This window comes from Salvelinus namaycush, chromosome 33 (assembly GCF_016432855.1).
Source record: "Salvelinus namaycush isolate Seneca chromosome 33, SaNama_1.0, whole genome shotgun sequence".
NCBI classification, from domain to species: domain Eukaryota; kingdom Metazoa; phylum Chordata; class Actinopteri; order Salmoniformes; family Salmonidae; genus Salvelinus; species Salvelinus namaycush.
Window position 1 is genome coordinate 21367096 of NC_052339.1, and position 14655 is coordinate 21381750.

The following is a 14655-nucleotide window of genomic DNA, read 5'->3' on the forward strand; positions in this document are numbered from 1 at the left end:
GAGCCTTATAGGAAAGACAACAAATGTTTTTGATTGGCTGTAGCATGGCCTTTAAGTGTCTTGTGTGTGTGTGTTTGCGTGCATTAGTGATGCGCGGTTGACTCAATCTGTATATATACGCGGATCGGGCGGGATTAGGGTCATGAAATATTGTGTGGATGGCGGGTTGAATAAAGAGAAAACAATGCATTAACATTCATATCTATATGCTACATTTGGTTTTTTAATTCATCATTTGTATCTGCTGTTAGTGTGTAGCACCCCCTGTATATAGCCTCGTTATTGTCATGTAATTTTCTAGTGTTACTTTTTTATTTTATTTTTTTACTTTAGTTTATTTAGTAAATAGTTTCTTAACTCTATTTCTTGAACTGCATTGTTGGTTAAGGGCTTGTACGTAAGCATTTCACAGTAAGGTCTACACCTGTTGTATTTGTTGTATAAATAGAAGGAGGGCCAGAACAGTAGTCTAATGTTTGGGAAAGATTTGGTGAAGTGGTAAAAGAAGATGATAGCAGTGCTGGCTGTGTTATGTGTGATGATTGTGAGGCACTATACAAATCCAACAGTCATAAGACGGGGACTTCAAAATGGCACGTCAAGGAACTGTACTGTTCAAATGGGTTCAATGGAATAGTAACCTGACTGAAATCTGGACACTGACTGTAGGTCTATAACCTCCCACTTAGCCTAATATAATATTAACTCCTGCAGAATAAAGAATTCCATGCAGTAAAATTATACACAACATTTTGACTCGGGAACCGGATTAGAAAAATGGGATTTACAGTGCATTCGGAAAGTATTCAGATTTTAGATTTTTTTCCACATTTTGTTACGTTACAGCCTTATTCTAAAATGTATCAAATACATTTTTTCTGTCAACAATCTACACACAATACCTCATAATTACGAAGTGTCTATCGTTGTCTCTGATTGGGAACCATACTTAGGTAGCCATTTTTCCCTCCTTTCGTTGTGGGTAGTTGACTTTTGTTAGTGGCACTTAGCCCTGTAAGCTTCACGGTTGTTTTCTTCGTTTGTTGTTTTGTTGGCGTCATTTTTCTAAATAAAAGGATTATGTACGCTCACCACGCTGCACCTTGGTCTCCTTCCAGCATCGGCCGTGACACTGATAGCATTTCAATCACATAAAATATGCATCCAAGCCGAACTGAAATCTTATCAAAAACATGTTGGGTCTTTTTAATAGATTAAAAAAAAAAATTTAAACAGTCAAACTGATGTCATTAGGAAATTTTCACAAAAAATCTTTCCAGTTTTTTTATGTTGTTATAGAATTTTCTCCCCGGGCCCTACATGTCTTTGCTGCGAAAGAAGCAGAGATGAAAGAGAAAACAAACTTTACCGATGTCAAGTAGATTGAAACATTCATTCTATGGATTTATTACATTTTGGTAAAGGGTTTACTTAGTCTTCTAGGTCAACTAGTAATGACAATAGAGAAGCTACATATAGGCCTATCTAATTACAAGCAAGTTGACTAACAAATAACCTACCAAAATGTTGGAAATGACAAGCAGAAACATAGGCCTATATAAAAAGGCCTGTCCAAAAATAGTTCTGCCATCTGACTGTAGGCCCACAGTGCATTTTCTATATTTGTGGGTTAGGGTCGGGGGCAGGCCTCAGATTTTATATTTGGGCGGTTGCGGATGTGTTAGTGAAGGTGAAGGTGAACAAACAGCAGAACCGCGCTTCACGTTGTGCGAAAGTGTGTAAGCGTTGGTGTGTATCAGACAAAGCGTTTGTTCTCCTCCAGGTAGTTGTAGGGGTCTCCCTCGAAGGGCAGGGGCGGAGGGTGGTTGTAGATACCCATGAGGAAGATGACGATGGTGCCTGCTGTCATGACTGGGGTGACCAGAAACAGACACAGACGGTCCACCGTACGAGCTATACCACTCCAGTTATCCTTCTCCTACGGGGCGAGCAGAGAGAAGGCGAGAGGAGGGGGGGTCAGCAAGCAGTGCATTCATGTATGTCATGATCACCTTTGTTGAGCCGTAATGACACACTAACACACTAGTGACTGAAGCCTTTGTTACAGACCCAAGTCCCACTGGGGAGTTTAACATGAATAGGATAATGTATTGTATTTTATCTAATGTTCTGTGCCTCCCTCCTCCTTTCCCCCTGCCCCTCCCCCTCTTTCTCTCCATCTCCCCCCTCCTCTCTTACCTCATTGTAGTCATTCTTGTCATGCATGTGTTTGACAATGTAGTTGGCTCCATCCACACCAGGCTTCATCTCAGAGTACAGCTGCTCTGTCACCTCTCCATCTGACTGGGGCTTCACAGCTACACGCACACAAAGTAAGGAATCATATACCTTCCTGTACATAACATTCACTATAGAAGATTGTGCATGTTCATGTGTCTGTTCTCTGTGCCTATATATGTGTGTCTGCTCTGTGTACCTGCCGCAGGTGTAGCCCGTGTGGCCAGCCCATGTCTCTCAGACTGTTTCTCAAACATCAGCTCGCTGCGTGACTTCACACTGTAGTACTCCTCCGCCTTAGCAATGTAACCAACGGAGCTAGATCGCCTTGGCAACGCCCCCTCCCAGCTAGACTCTGACTCTGCAGGGCGGGACATCCGCAGCAGGCGGGGCAACCTCTCCAGGAAGAACTAGTGGAGGAGAGGACACAGACACACACAGAGACAAAAACACAGAGACACACACACAGAGACACACACACAGACACACAAAACCATGTCACATTTTAGTTTAAATTGCAGTTGCAGGCATTCATGGAGTAACGATTAGGCCTGCTCTACTCCTTGTGTAGTCTGTGTGTACCTCTCTAGTCCACTCTGTCATGATGTGTGTACTGGGGCTCCTGAAGTGCAGGTTGAGGACCACCACACAGTGCAACACCACCACCGTAACCAGAACCATGATGAACATCAGATACCTACACGCATGCACGCACACACAGACAAAAGACACACACACAAACACCATGATCATCATGGGGATTCTTCTCAAAATCAAACAACTGGTACCTGACAGTCTGCAACACAAACACACAAACAGTGTGTCTATGAAACACAAACACATACAAAAGGGTGTGTGTGTCCTACTTGACAATAAGTGGTATAGCCATGGAGGTCTCCGGCAGTCTCTGTGAGATCAGCAGCAGGAACACAGACTGAGCCAGCAGCACCGAGATAGACAGAGTCATCTTCTCCCCACCTAGACACACACACACAGTAATCACTGTGGACGTAGTGTGGTAGTTAGGTAGTAAGGTCAGGGTTCATGGTAGAGGTAAGGGATAAGAGGTTAAGGGTATACTTACTGTCAGCTGGTAGGTAGTAGACCAGTGTAGCCATGAAGGAGATGAGGACAGAGGGGATTATGATGTTGATGATATAGAACAGAGGTTTGCGTTTGATGATGAGATAGAAGGTGATGTCCTGGTGCTTGTTGCTCTCTATAGGGATATTCTTATAGGTGTTCCTACGGGCCGGTTTATGAATGATCTCCCACTCTCCATTCTCTATAGGGGGAGGGAGGGATGAGAGGTTTATATACTGGCATTTCTATGGGCTGGCTTATGGATGATTCAGCAGTGTGTGTGTGTGTGTGTGTGTGTGTGTGTGTGTGTGTGTGTGTGTGTGTGTGTGTGTGTGTGTGTGTGTGTGTGTGTGTGTGTGTGTGTGTGTGTGTGTGTGCGTGTGCGTGTGTGTGTGTGTGTACCTGTGAACCCTGCAGGGTCTATGATGATCCACTCCACCTTGTAGGACTTGTCATTTTCCAGCTCCTCTTTCAGCAGCATGGTGATCTCCTTAGCATTGTAGGTCAGGGAGCTGCATCATGGGAAACAGAGTTTTACGTGTGTGTGTGTGTGTGTGTGTGTGCATGCCTGCGTTTGTGTGTATGTGTGGGGGGGGGGGGGGGGATCAGACCCTTCCTTACGTGAACTTGAGAGTGCAGTTCTGCCAGTCGAAGGGGAAGTAGTTGACGTTGATGGCACAGGAGGATCTGAAGATGGCTGGCGGCAGCCAGTACACATAGCCATCCGGATAGATCAACACGTTACAGTAGTACGCCACCTGGAACTGGGCATCGTTACTGACACACACCCACAGCAATATATTACAGTAGGAAACCGTCTGGAACTGGGCATTGTAAGACAGGGGAGAAAAGGATAACAGACCCAGAGAAGATGAGGGTGTATGTTACTTGTTCTCTAGGACGATCTCCGGCAGCCACACCATGCTGGGCGGGAGGCGCAGAACATCGATATCATCAAACTCAGTGGTGTTCCAAGACAGCCTGGTATCATACCAGCCCTGGACACACACAGTGAATAATGTGAGCGTGTATGTGAATAGGAAACTGTTATAGATGTATTATATTTATAAAGATACACAGTGATAAGACCAACTGGTTGAATTAAAGCAGAAGAATATACCTACATGTTCCATCCACACATTGGTCAGCAGAGTCTCAGTTACCTCTTTCTAAGGAGCGAGAGCGAGAGAGAGCAAGAGAGAGAGAGAGAGAGAGAGACCAGGCAGTGTCTGTTTTTCTACATTCTCCAGGTTGTTCAGGCTGACTGGATCATGGTCCTCTTAGTGACATACAGTACCAGTCATAAGTTTGGACACACACACAGGGTTTTTCTTTATTTTCACTATTTTCTACATTGTAGAATAATAGTGAAGACATCAAAACTATGAAATAACACATATGGAATCATGTAGTAACCAAGAAAGTGTTAAACAAATCTAAATATATTTTATTTGTGAGATTCCTAAAAGTAGCCACCCTTTGCCTTGATGACAGCTTTGGCATTCTCTCAACCAGCTTCATGAGGTAGTCACCTGGAATGCATTTCAAATAACAGATGTGCCTTGCTAAAAGTTAATTTGTGAAATTTATTTCCTTCTCAATGCGTTCGAGCCAATCAATTGTGTTGTGACAAGGTAGGGGTAGTATACAGAAGATAGCCCTAATAGGTAAAAGACCAAATCCATATTATGGCAAGAACAGCTCAAATAGGCAAAGAGAAACGACAGTCCATCATGACTTTAAGACATAAAGGTTAGTCAATCCAGAAAATGTCAAGAACTTTGAGTGTTTCTTCAAGTGCAGTCGCAAAAACCATCAAGCGCTATGTTGAAACTGGCTCTCATGAAGACCTCCACAGGAAAGGAAGACCCAGAGTTACCTCTGCTGCAGAGGATAAGTTCATTAGAGTTACCAGCCTCAGAAACTGCAGCCAAAATAAAACAGACATCTCAACATCAACTGTCCAGAGGAGACTGTGTGAATCAGGCCTTCATGGTCAAATTTATGCAAAGAAACCACTGCTAAAGGACACCAAAAAGAAGAAGAGACTTGCTTGCTCCAAGAAACACGAGCAATGGACATTAGACCGGTGGAAATCTCTCCTTTGGTCTGATGAGTCCAAATTTGAGATTTTTGGTTCCAACCGCTGTGTCTTTGTGAGACGCAGAGTAGGTGAACGGATGATCTTCGCACTTGTGGTTCCCACCGTGAAGCATGGAGGAGGTGGTGTGATGGTGCTTTGCTGGTGACACTGTCTGTGGTTTATTTAGAATTCAAGGCATACTGAACTAGCATGGCTACCACAGCATTCTGCAGCGATACGCCATCCCATCTGGGTTGGGCTTAGTGGGACTATCATTTGTTTTTCAACGGGACAATGACCCAACACACCTCCAGGCCGTGTAAGGGCTATTTGACCAAGAAGGAGAGTGATGGAGTGCTGCATCAGATGACCTGGCCTCCACAATCCCCCAAGCTCAACCCAATTGAGATGGTTTGGGATGAGTTGGACCACCGAGTGAAGGAAAAGCAACCAACAAGTGCTCAGCATAAGTGGGAACTCCTTCAAGACTGTTGGAAAAGCATTCCGGGTGTAGCTGGTTGAGAGAATGCCAAGAGTGTGCCAAAGCTGTCATCAAGTCAAAGGGTGGCTATTAGAAAATATATTTTGATTTGTTTAACACTTTTTTGGTTACTACATGATTCCATATGTGTTATTTCATAGTTGTGATGTCTTCACTATTATTCTACAATGTAGAAAATAGTAAAAAATAAAGAAAAAAACCTTGAATGAGTAGGTGTGTCCAAACTGTTGACTGGTACTGTACATCCATGAGGATCAGACTGGGCTATTAATAACACACACACACACACACACACACACACACACACACACACACACACACACACACACACACACACACACACACACACACACACACACACACACACACACACACACACACACACACACACACACACATACATGGGGGGGGGGGGGGGGCAGAGGACCCAGAAACGCATACCAGTCACAAACACATCGACACACACAGAGTGGTCATACCAGAGAGATGAGGTTAGAGAGTGTGAGGGCGATGTACACAACGACAGCTTCGCCCTGTTTTTCTACGGGCCGGAGGTCCTTGTTGTAAGCCTTCTCCTTGAACAGGTGTTGAATCAACCGCTCTTCCTCATTCCTGGCCAAACACTCTGACACACACACACAGGAGTCAATGCACAGATACATTCATTATAGGCATCGAACAGCAATATTAAATAGCCCACATAGTAGCCTCAATCCAATGGAGAGTAGCCCTTTCCTGCAGTCAAATGACCTAGTGGCCTCATGGGTTGAATGTTATTCATACTTTTCATAATTAATAAACATAAATAAATCAAATAAACAATGAAAATAAAGTGTTTCGATGTCAGTTTTGTTATATTTCAGTCTTATGTGACATACAGTATATAAAGTGTAATATTGGGATGCAAACTCAAAATGTAATACATTTCAACTTCATATGTGACATGGTACAGGCGTCTTATTTTTTTAAGCCCATAACCTTGTGTTAGAGGTGTATACTTTTGTTTCATGGTAGATTTGTTTAAGACTGCCAAGAAACACTGACTCTGATTTAGCCCAATGCAGTAAAAGGTTTTAAGAAGTCTTGGACATTGAACCAGTGTGTGTAGTAAATCACAGGCCTAATAATGGTCATAACTCACTTTTAGGCTACAATTAGGCATCGGCTACAGAAAATATAGTCTACTTTCAATGGAACATGTTGAAGGATAAACGTTATTTTGGGAATAAATAGTCCTAATTGAACAAAAACAATATATCCAAAATGCTCACAAGAAAAAAATAAAACTTTACACTTCAACGGACTTACCGGTTACAAGGACCGCGAACAGAACCAGGGCTCCTGGTCCCAATAAACGGCGGGTCATGGCTGTTCGGCACCGGACAGACTCTGGAAATTAAAAAAAGTTATCCATTCTCTCCTTGTGCTCCTGACGTGACCCCCGGAGCCGTGAGTGGCGGGAACAGGTGGAGACACAGGCCGGGGTAGGCACGCAATCCCCCACTTCCGCCACAGAGATACAGGATAGGGGGTAGGGTGTGTGAGAGACAGAAAGTATGTAAGGGGACACAGGACACTTATGAGCTTTGCTTCACTAATGTGCGGCCTTCCAGGCAATGAATTTACAGAAATGGTTCCTGCATTACAGATACATTCATTGAGGACTGCAGAATATAAAGAGCAATAACAGGCCAACTGAGTCACTATACAGTACTGTAGGTTTTGGATGGGTAAGTTGGATGTGTATAAAACTCCTTCATTTTAATGTACCTCCCTGTGAGCTTTGTCTACTACAGACTCTGCTAAGAGGTCTCGACTTGTATAACAGGTCAGGTTGTGGTTGCTGGTTCAAACAGCACACACTGGTTGAATCAATGTTATTTCCACGTAATTCCAATGAAATTACATTGAACCAAAGTGGAATAGACATAGAATTTATGTCCGTGCCCAGTGGGAGGACTTGACATGAACTTCTTTAGACGCTTGTCCCTCTGACATGCAGGACAGATTTTTACTTGGCCGAAAGCTGAAGTCACTTGTCCCAACAAGAAAAAAAGGTATGTAACACCATTGGCTAAAAGGGTGACTGAAAATGAGTGAAGTACATAGGAGGGACCTGAAAAAAATCTGTGCTTGCCCATAGACGATGTTAAAAATTAAATAAATAGAAAGACAGCTACACATTTGGGGAGGGATGAGAGGAATCATGACATTGAACAAAGATATTCAGGGAGTGGTTGAAATTTACATAATTGTTACCCAGAGGAAACTTTATGTTTTTTAAATTTCAGTCAGGGGAGGGTTTAGTATTTTTTATTTAGTCCACAGGAGGGTCATGTAATTTGTAATCGATTAACAAACCTAACGCAATGGTAAATCTAGCTCTGGCAGTAGTGCTAGGGGTGTGTCAGAAATATGTTGAGCTATGTTCACAACCAATAATGATCAGTGCAGTGCTGGTGTAACCGGTGCTGCACCGCGGTAGCTCTGCTTGTCAATAAGATAAAGAGAGAAAAATTCTAATCAAATTCTAAACAACACAACTTGTTTTAAATAGGCTATGCCTAAATACACTTACAGGCACCATAATTGCTCCCTGTGGGCAATCATGGATGATTTTAAACACATCTAAACTTTTCACAGTAGCTGGACAGATCCAATATAAAGCGAAAGGGAGAATGTCCACTCACCTTTATACTGCTCCCAAATAAAAACAATTATATATTGGAACCATCGTAGAGATCGCATTGCCACTTCTCCAGAAGTTGCATTGCATGTGTACCAAGGACGTTCTCACCATAAAACCAGGACAGTGTGGATCATTCTAATCGGTTTGGTTTGAATTTTAATTAATATACGAAAACAAGCAATCTGTTCTTTTTTTCCATCAACAACAACAATACATACATGTAAAATGTAATGATATAATAAAATCGGCAGGATAAAAAGACATGACGTATTGCTGTTGAACTAGACTTCATTATAGTAGGGCTAGTGTAAGGGAAGCCTATGGAGGGATTTGGGTTTTAAAAATGTGAAAGGAAAAACAAGCAATTGTTACAGGGAAAATAACTTCTAAATAAGAGGTTTACCGGTATTCACCGAGGTTCTCATCTGACGTCATCTATTTTTTTGATGGGCATATGTAGACTACAGGAGTACACCACATCAGTCACTGGTTTCATCAAAAAGTGCATTGACGACGTCGTCCCCACAGTGACACTACGTACCCCAACCAGAAGCCATGGATTACAGGCAACATCCGCACTGAGCTAAAGGGTAGAGCTGCCACTTTCAATGAGCGGGACTCTAACCCGGAAGCTTAAAAGAAATCCAGCTATGCCCGCCGACGAACCATCAAGCTTGGCATCCAACCGCAAGGCGCTACAGAGGGTAGTGCGGACGGACCACTACATCACTGGGATCGAGCTCCTTGCCTTCTAGGTGTTATATACCAGGTGGTGTCAGAGGAAGACCCTTAAAATTGTCAGACTCCAGCCACCCAAGTCCATCCTGCTAAATAGTTAGTTAAATAGTTAGCAAAATAGCTACCAGGACAATCTGCATTGATCCTTTTTGCACAAACCTTGACTCGTCACATACGCTGCTGCTACTGTTTACTTTCTGTCACTTTATTCCTAGTTTTATGTACATATCTACCTCAATTACCTCGTACCCCTGCACATCGACTCGGTACTGGTACTTACTGTTCACAGTGTGAAAACGGCACACTTCCGCATTGTTGTGCTGCTTGTTGCCACTTGGCTACCTACCACACTTTTCGTTTTTTTACTTTAAATAACCGTTTAAATCAAAACTCTGCATTTAACACATCTTCCAACATCTTAGTTTTTTCCTCGCTCCACTTTTTCACCCCGGACGCTTTAGTACATGGACACCGACAACCGAGCCAGGCTACCAAGAGCTCAACATACAACGCTCTCTATAGAACTACTAAAGGAAATAGCTTATTTCCAGTGTGTGAGTGTGACTCCAGTTGTTGGACAGTACATGCTGTAACTGTATGTTGTGTATTCCCCACGACTACAGACACTGGGGATACACCCGACATAGCTCTGAGGCTACACCAAACGCTAACACGCAGCCAGGCAGGTGCGTAGCAAGGAACAGCCGGCGACCTGCCACTGACAACCGACCCAGCCATCACCCGCCTCCCTGCGCTTCTCTCTCGCTCTTCACATTCAACAAGCTCTTCACATTCAACGAGACAGACAACACAGTTGTGCCAGGCGCTGGTAGGAGCGGCCATGGAGGGTGCATCTAAGTCCCCGGCGGCGTGGCAAATGTTTGTTCCCTTGGACTGTCAGCTTTCAGCAGTGAAAACTGCTTTGAATCTGATGGGGACTCGCGGACTATTAAGTGTATAATCTGCGACATGTTCCCCCGATTCATGAAATCCATAAATTGCTAGATGACAGATGACATTCATATTCGGACAATTTCTGAAACTCACTTAGATAATACCTTTGATGATACAGTGGTAGCAATACATGGTTATAAGATCTACAGTAAAGACAGAAATGCCAAAGGTGGAGGTGTTGCCGTTTATATTCAGAACCACATTCCTGTAAAGCTTGGAGAGTATCTCATGTTAAATACTGTTGAAGTAATATGGCTACAGGTTAATCTGCCTCACCTAAAGCCCATTCTGGTGGGAAGCTGTTATAGACCACCAAGTGCTAACAGTCAGTATCTGGATAACGTGTGAAATGCTTGATAATGTATGTGATATCAACAGAGAGGTACATTTTCTGGGTGATTTAAATATTGACTGGCTTTCATCAGGCTGCCCACTCAAGAGAAAGCTTCAAACTGTAACTAATGCCTGCAAGCTGGTCCAGGTTATCAATCAACCTACCAGGGTAGTTACAAACAGCACAGAAATTAAATCATCAATTGATCACATCTTTACTAATGCTGCAGACATTTGTTTGAAAGCAATATCCAAATCCATCAGATGTAGTGATCACAATATAGTAGCCATATCTAGGAAAACCAAAGTTCTGAAGGATGGGCCTAATATAGTGTATAAGAGGTCATACAAGAAGCTTTGCAGCGATTCCCATTGTTGATGTGAAGAATGTGTTGGTCTGTGGTGTGTAATGAGGAGCAACCAGACGCTGCACTTACCACATTTATGGAATTGCTTATCCCAGTTACTAATAAGCATGCACACATTGAGAAAATTATTGTAGAAACTTAAATCCCTGTGGATTGATGAGGAATTTAAAAATGGTGTGGTTGAGAGGGATGATGCGAAAGAAATGGCAAATAGGTCTGGCTGTACAACCGATTGGCAAGCGTACTGCAAACTCAGAAATCATGTGACTAAACTGAATAAAAAGAAGAATAAACTACACTATGAAACAAAGATAAATGACAAAGAATGATAGTAAAAAGCTTTGGAGCACCTTAAATGAAATTATGGGCAAAAAGGCAAACTCCGCTCCATCATTCATTGAATCAGATTGCTCATTCATCACAAAACCCACTGATATTACCAACTACTTTAATGATTTTTGGCAAGATTAGCTAAATTTAGGCATGACATGCCAGCAACAAACGCTGACACTACACATCCAAATATATCTGACCAAATTATGAAAGACAAGCATTGTAATTTTGAATTCCGTAAAGTAAGTGTGGAAGAGGTGAAAAATTGTTGTCTATCAACAATGACAAGCCACCGGAGTCTGACAACTTGGATGGAAAATTGCTGAGGATAATAGCGGACGATATTGTCACTCCTATTTGCCATATCTTCCATTTAAGTCTACTAGAAAGTATGTGCCCTCAGGCCTGGAGGGAAGCAAAAGTTATTCCCCTCTTTACTGGCTCAAATAGCCAACCAATCAGCATGTTACCAACCCTTTGTAAACTTTTGGAAAGAATTGTGTTTTACCAGATACAATGCTATTTTACAGTAAACAAGTTGACAACAGACTTTCAGCACGCGTATAGGGAAGGACATTCAACAAGCACAGCACTTACACAAATGACTGATTGGCTGACAGAAATTGATGATAAAAAGATTGTGGGAGCCATTTTGTTAGACTTCAGTGCAGCTTTTGACATTATCGATCATAGTCTTGAGTTAAGCCAGTGTGTCTATGTATGCGGATGACTCAACACTATACACGTCAGCTACTACAGCGACTGAAATGACTGCAACACTTAACAAAGAGCTGCAGTTAGTTTCAGAATGGGTGGCAAGCAATAAGTTAGTACGTACACATGGATTTTGTGTTGTAGATATGTGGTAGTAGAGTAGGGGCCTTGGCAGCAGCTAATGGGGATCCATGATAAATACAAATAGCCAAGTTATCATTACTCATTGTGTATTTATTATTACTTTTATCATTACATGTTATTACTTTTCTATATTTTCTTTCTCTCAGAATTGTTGGGAAGGGCCCGTAAGTAAGCATTTCACTGTTAGTCTACACCTGTTGTTAACAAAGCATGTGACAAATAACATTTGATTTAATTGTGCTTGTTTATGTTTGTGTTCAGTCAGAAGTCTGGGAGAGGCGTGGCCTCAAACAGTAGACGAAGCCCAGTCTGAACATGTTCTTAGTGATTGAACGTGAGAGCCAGAGAGAGGAATGTGACCATCCTCTGGTCCTATAGGGAGAGAGATTTAACGTGTCAATCATTTAGCTCAGCTCCACAGGTGTGTGTGTACCTGTAGTATTCTGTAGAAGCTGGTCTCCATGTCTTTCACCTTCTGTCTCAGTTTACTCATCAACTCCAGAGTCTTCAACACCGCCTCACCACACACTTGACTGAAATACACATACACATAATTTTGAGCCCATCTCTTTGGTATGAGAATGCTTGATGCCTGTGTTGATGCATTTGCTGTATGTGTGTTATCTTAATATGTGTCTGTTAAGCGGTCACTGACCTGAGGCTGCAGTCGTGGCTGGTGAGGGGGTCATTGTTATGGCAACAGGAGAGCAGTATTTGAACCTGAGAGAGACAGACCTGGGAGCTCACCTGACGAGACACCATGCTACACACAGTCCTCATTACACAGCAGTGGAAGAATTAAGGCTGATCACACACACACACACACACACACACACACACACACACACACACACACACACACACACACACACACACACACACACACACACACACACACACACACACACACACACACACACACACACACACACACACAGACCAACACACAGACCAACACACAGACCAACACACAGACCAGTCCCCCCATGTAAAGGATATTTAGTAGCAAGCTGGTGGTGTGTGTGGTGCGTACGCAGTGTGTTCAGAGCTGGCTGTCTGGTGCGGCTGGGTCCAGTCCCTGTTGTAGACCCAACACCATTGGAACCAACAACTCAACGAATCCCAACACACACACACAACCTCAACCCAACGCCTCCGGAAGAGAAACACATAAGAAAGAACAAAGAAAAATAACTTTGGATGTACATACAGGAGTTATCAACGATTTAGACTGGATGATGAAAACTATGTAGATACAGGCTTCCACTTTTAGTTCTGTACGTCCACGTTGGGTTGCCGTACCTCCAGTAGTTCAGTCAGCAGCTGCAGCGCCTGTAGACAGCATGACTCCTCCCCGTCAGCTGGAGAGCTGTAGCCATTGGATGAGAGCTAAGCCCGGCTCTGTTTTCTGGCCTGCGTCTAGGCCCGCCCCCTGTCTGCAGCTTGCAGCTCGCAGCCGTGGGGCGACGGGACGGAACACGACCTCACACAGCAGAGACCTTAGGCCTGACCAACCACACAGAGCCAGGAGCAGCTCCAACACCTTGGCAGCAGAGTCCGGGTCTTTGACATGTAGCAGACCCAACACCTGGGACACGCACACTGAGAAGTGTTCATACCTACAAAAAGGAGGGAGAGACATACACAACATCACTTTTATTGTTTTATAAGTGTGTGAGTGTGTGCATGTGTGTGTTTGTGTGTGTACCTGGTCAGGTAGTCAGCTATCTGCGGTTCCTCAGTAGGTCAACAGAGTAGTTCCTGGTTAGGGTTCCGTCGCCGTTGACGATGATGTTGAAGATCAGCTGGAACGTCAGGTGGATGTTCTTAGCATGGAACAGCTGACACAGACACACACACAAACCAGAGAGATAGTAGTCACAACCAGAACCAAAGATAGAGAAAACATTGGTGTGTATGTGTGTGTTACCTACTCCCCCACCTCCTCATTGAGAGTGAGGCTGGCCAGTATGGAGAGAGCGAACACCACCACCGTCAAAACTGTTGTCGGCCAGGAAGGTAATCAGGGTACAGTAGAACGCCTTGACATTACTCCGTAGGACCCACCCACCCACACACAGGTTAATCAACGTACAGTAGAACTCCTTCACATTACAACAACCTGTTACATCAAAGAGTAGCGAGAAAAAGAGAAGGAAGAAGAGAGGATGAGTACTACAAAAAAGAGAGAGAAAGGGTGGACAGACAGTGGTAGAGAAGATGAAGGATGTTCCTCACCAGAGCTTTGATGTGAGTCTGTACCGACAGGTTGTAGTGACACAGGTTAGCCTTCAGACCCAGGCACAGCATGGTGATGTCATCATTGTGCAACTGGCTGGAAGGGGGGGACATAGGAGACTAAATTAATACTTACATGTACACATTCATCTCTGCTATACTGTAAAGTGGAAAAAGAGAGGAGGAGGAGGAGGGAAAAGAGGAGAGGAGTCGAGAGGTATCTTACATGTTGGTCATG

General features: G+C 43.4%; 1 protein-coding gene across 1 annotated transcript; it reads right to left on the bottom strand.

The window, feature by feature from the left end:
- Positions 1-1206: 1206 nt before the first annotated feature.
- chrnd (cholinergic receptor, nicotinic, delta (muscle)) lies at positions 1207-8324 on the bottom strand. The gene is made up of 12 exons (XM_038973078.1): positions 7215-8324; positions 6386-6531; positions 4446-4490; positions 4210-4319; positions 3943-4098; positions 3724-3833; positions 3323-3523; positions 3105-3216; positions 2821-2935; positions 2438-2648; positions 2200-2318; positions 1207-1939 (listed from the first exon to the last, which is right to left on the bottom strand). The coding sequence occupies exons 1-12, from the start codon at positions 7270-7272 to the stop codon at positions 1757-1759; spliced, it is 1566 nt and encodes a 521-aa protein (XP_038829006.1). The 5' UTR covers positions 7273-8324; the 3' UTR covers positions 1207-1756.
- Between the last annotated feature and the right edge of the window lie 6331 nt (positions 8325-14655).

What these genes read in the sequence shown, in the direction of transcription:
- chrnd (XM_038973078.1), bottom strand. Translation starts at nt 7,272, where the DNA reads ATGACCCGCCGTTTATTGGGACCAGGAGCCCTGGTTCTGTTCGCGGTC. An exon ending in AACTGCACTCTCAAGTTCAC is followed by an intron (nt 3,834 to 3,942) that starts GTAAGGAAGGGT and finishes CCCATGATGCAG; the next exon opens with CTCCCTGACCTACAATGCTA. An exon ending in CTACTACCTACCAGCTGACA is followed by an intron (nt 3,217 to 3,322) that starts GTAAGTATACCC and finishes GTGTGTGTCTAG; the next exon opens with GTGGGGAGAAGATGACTCTG.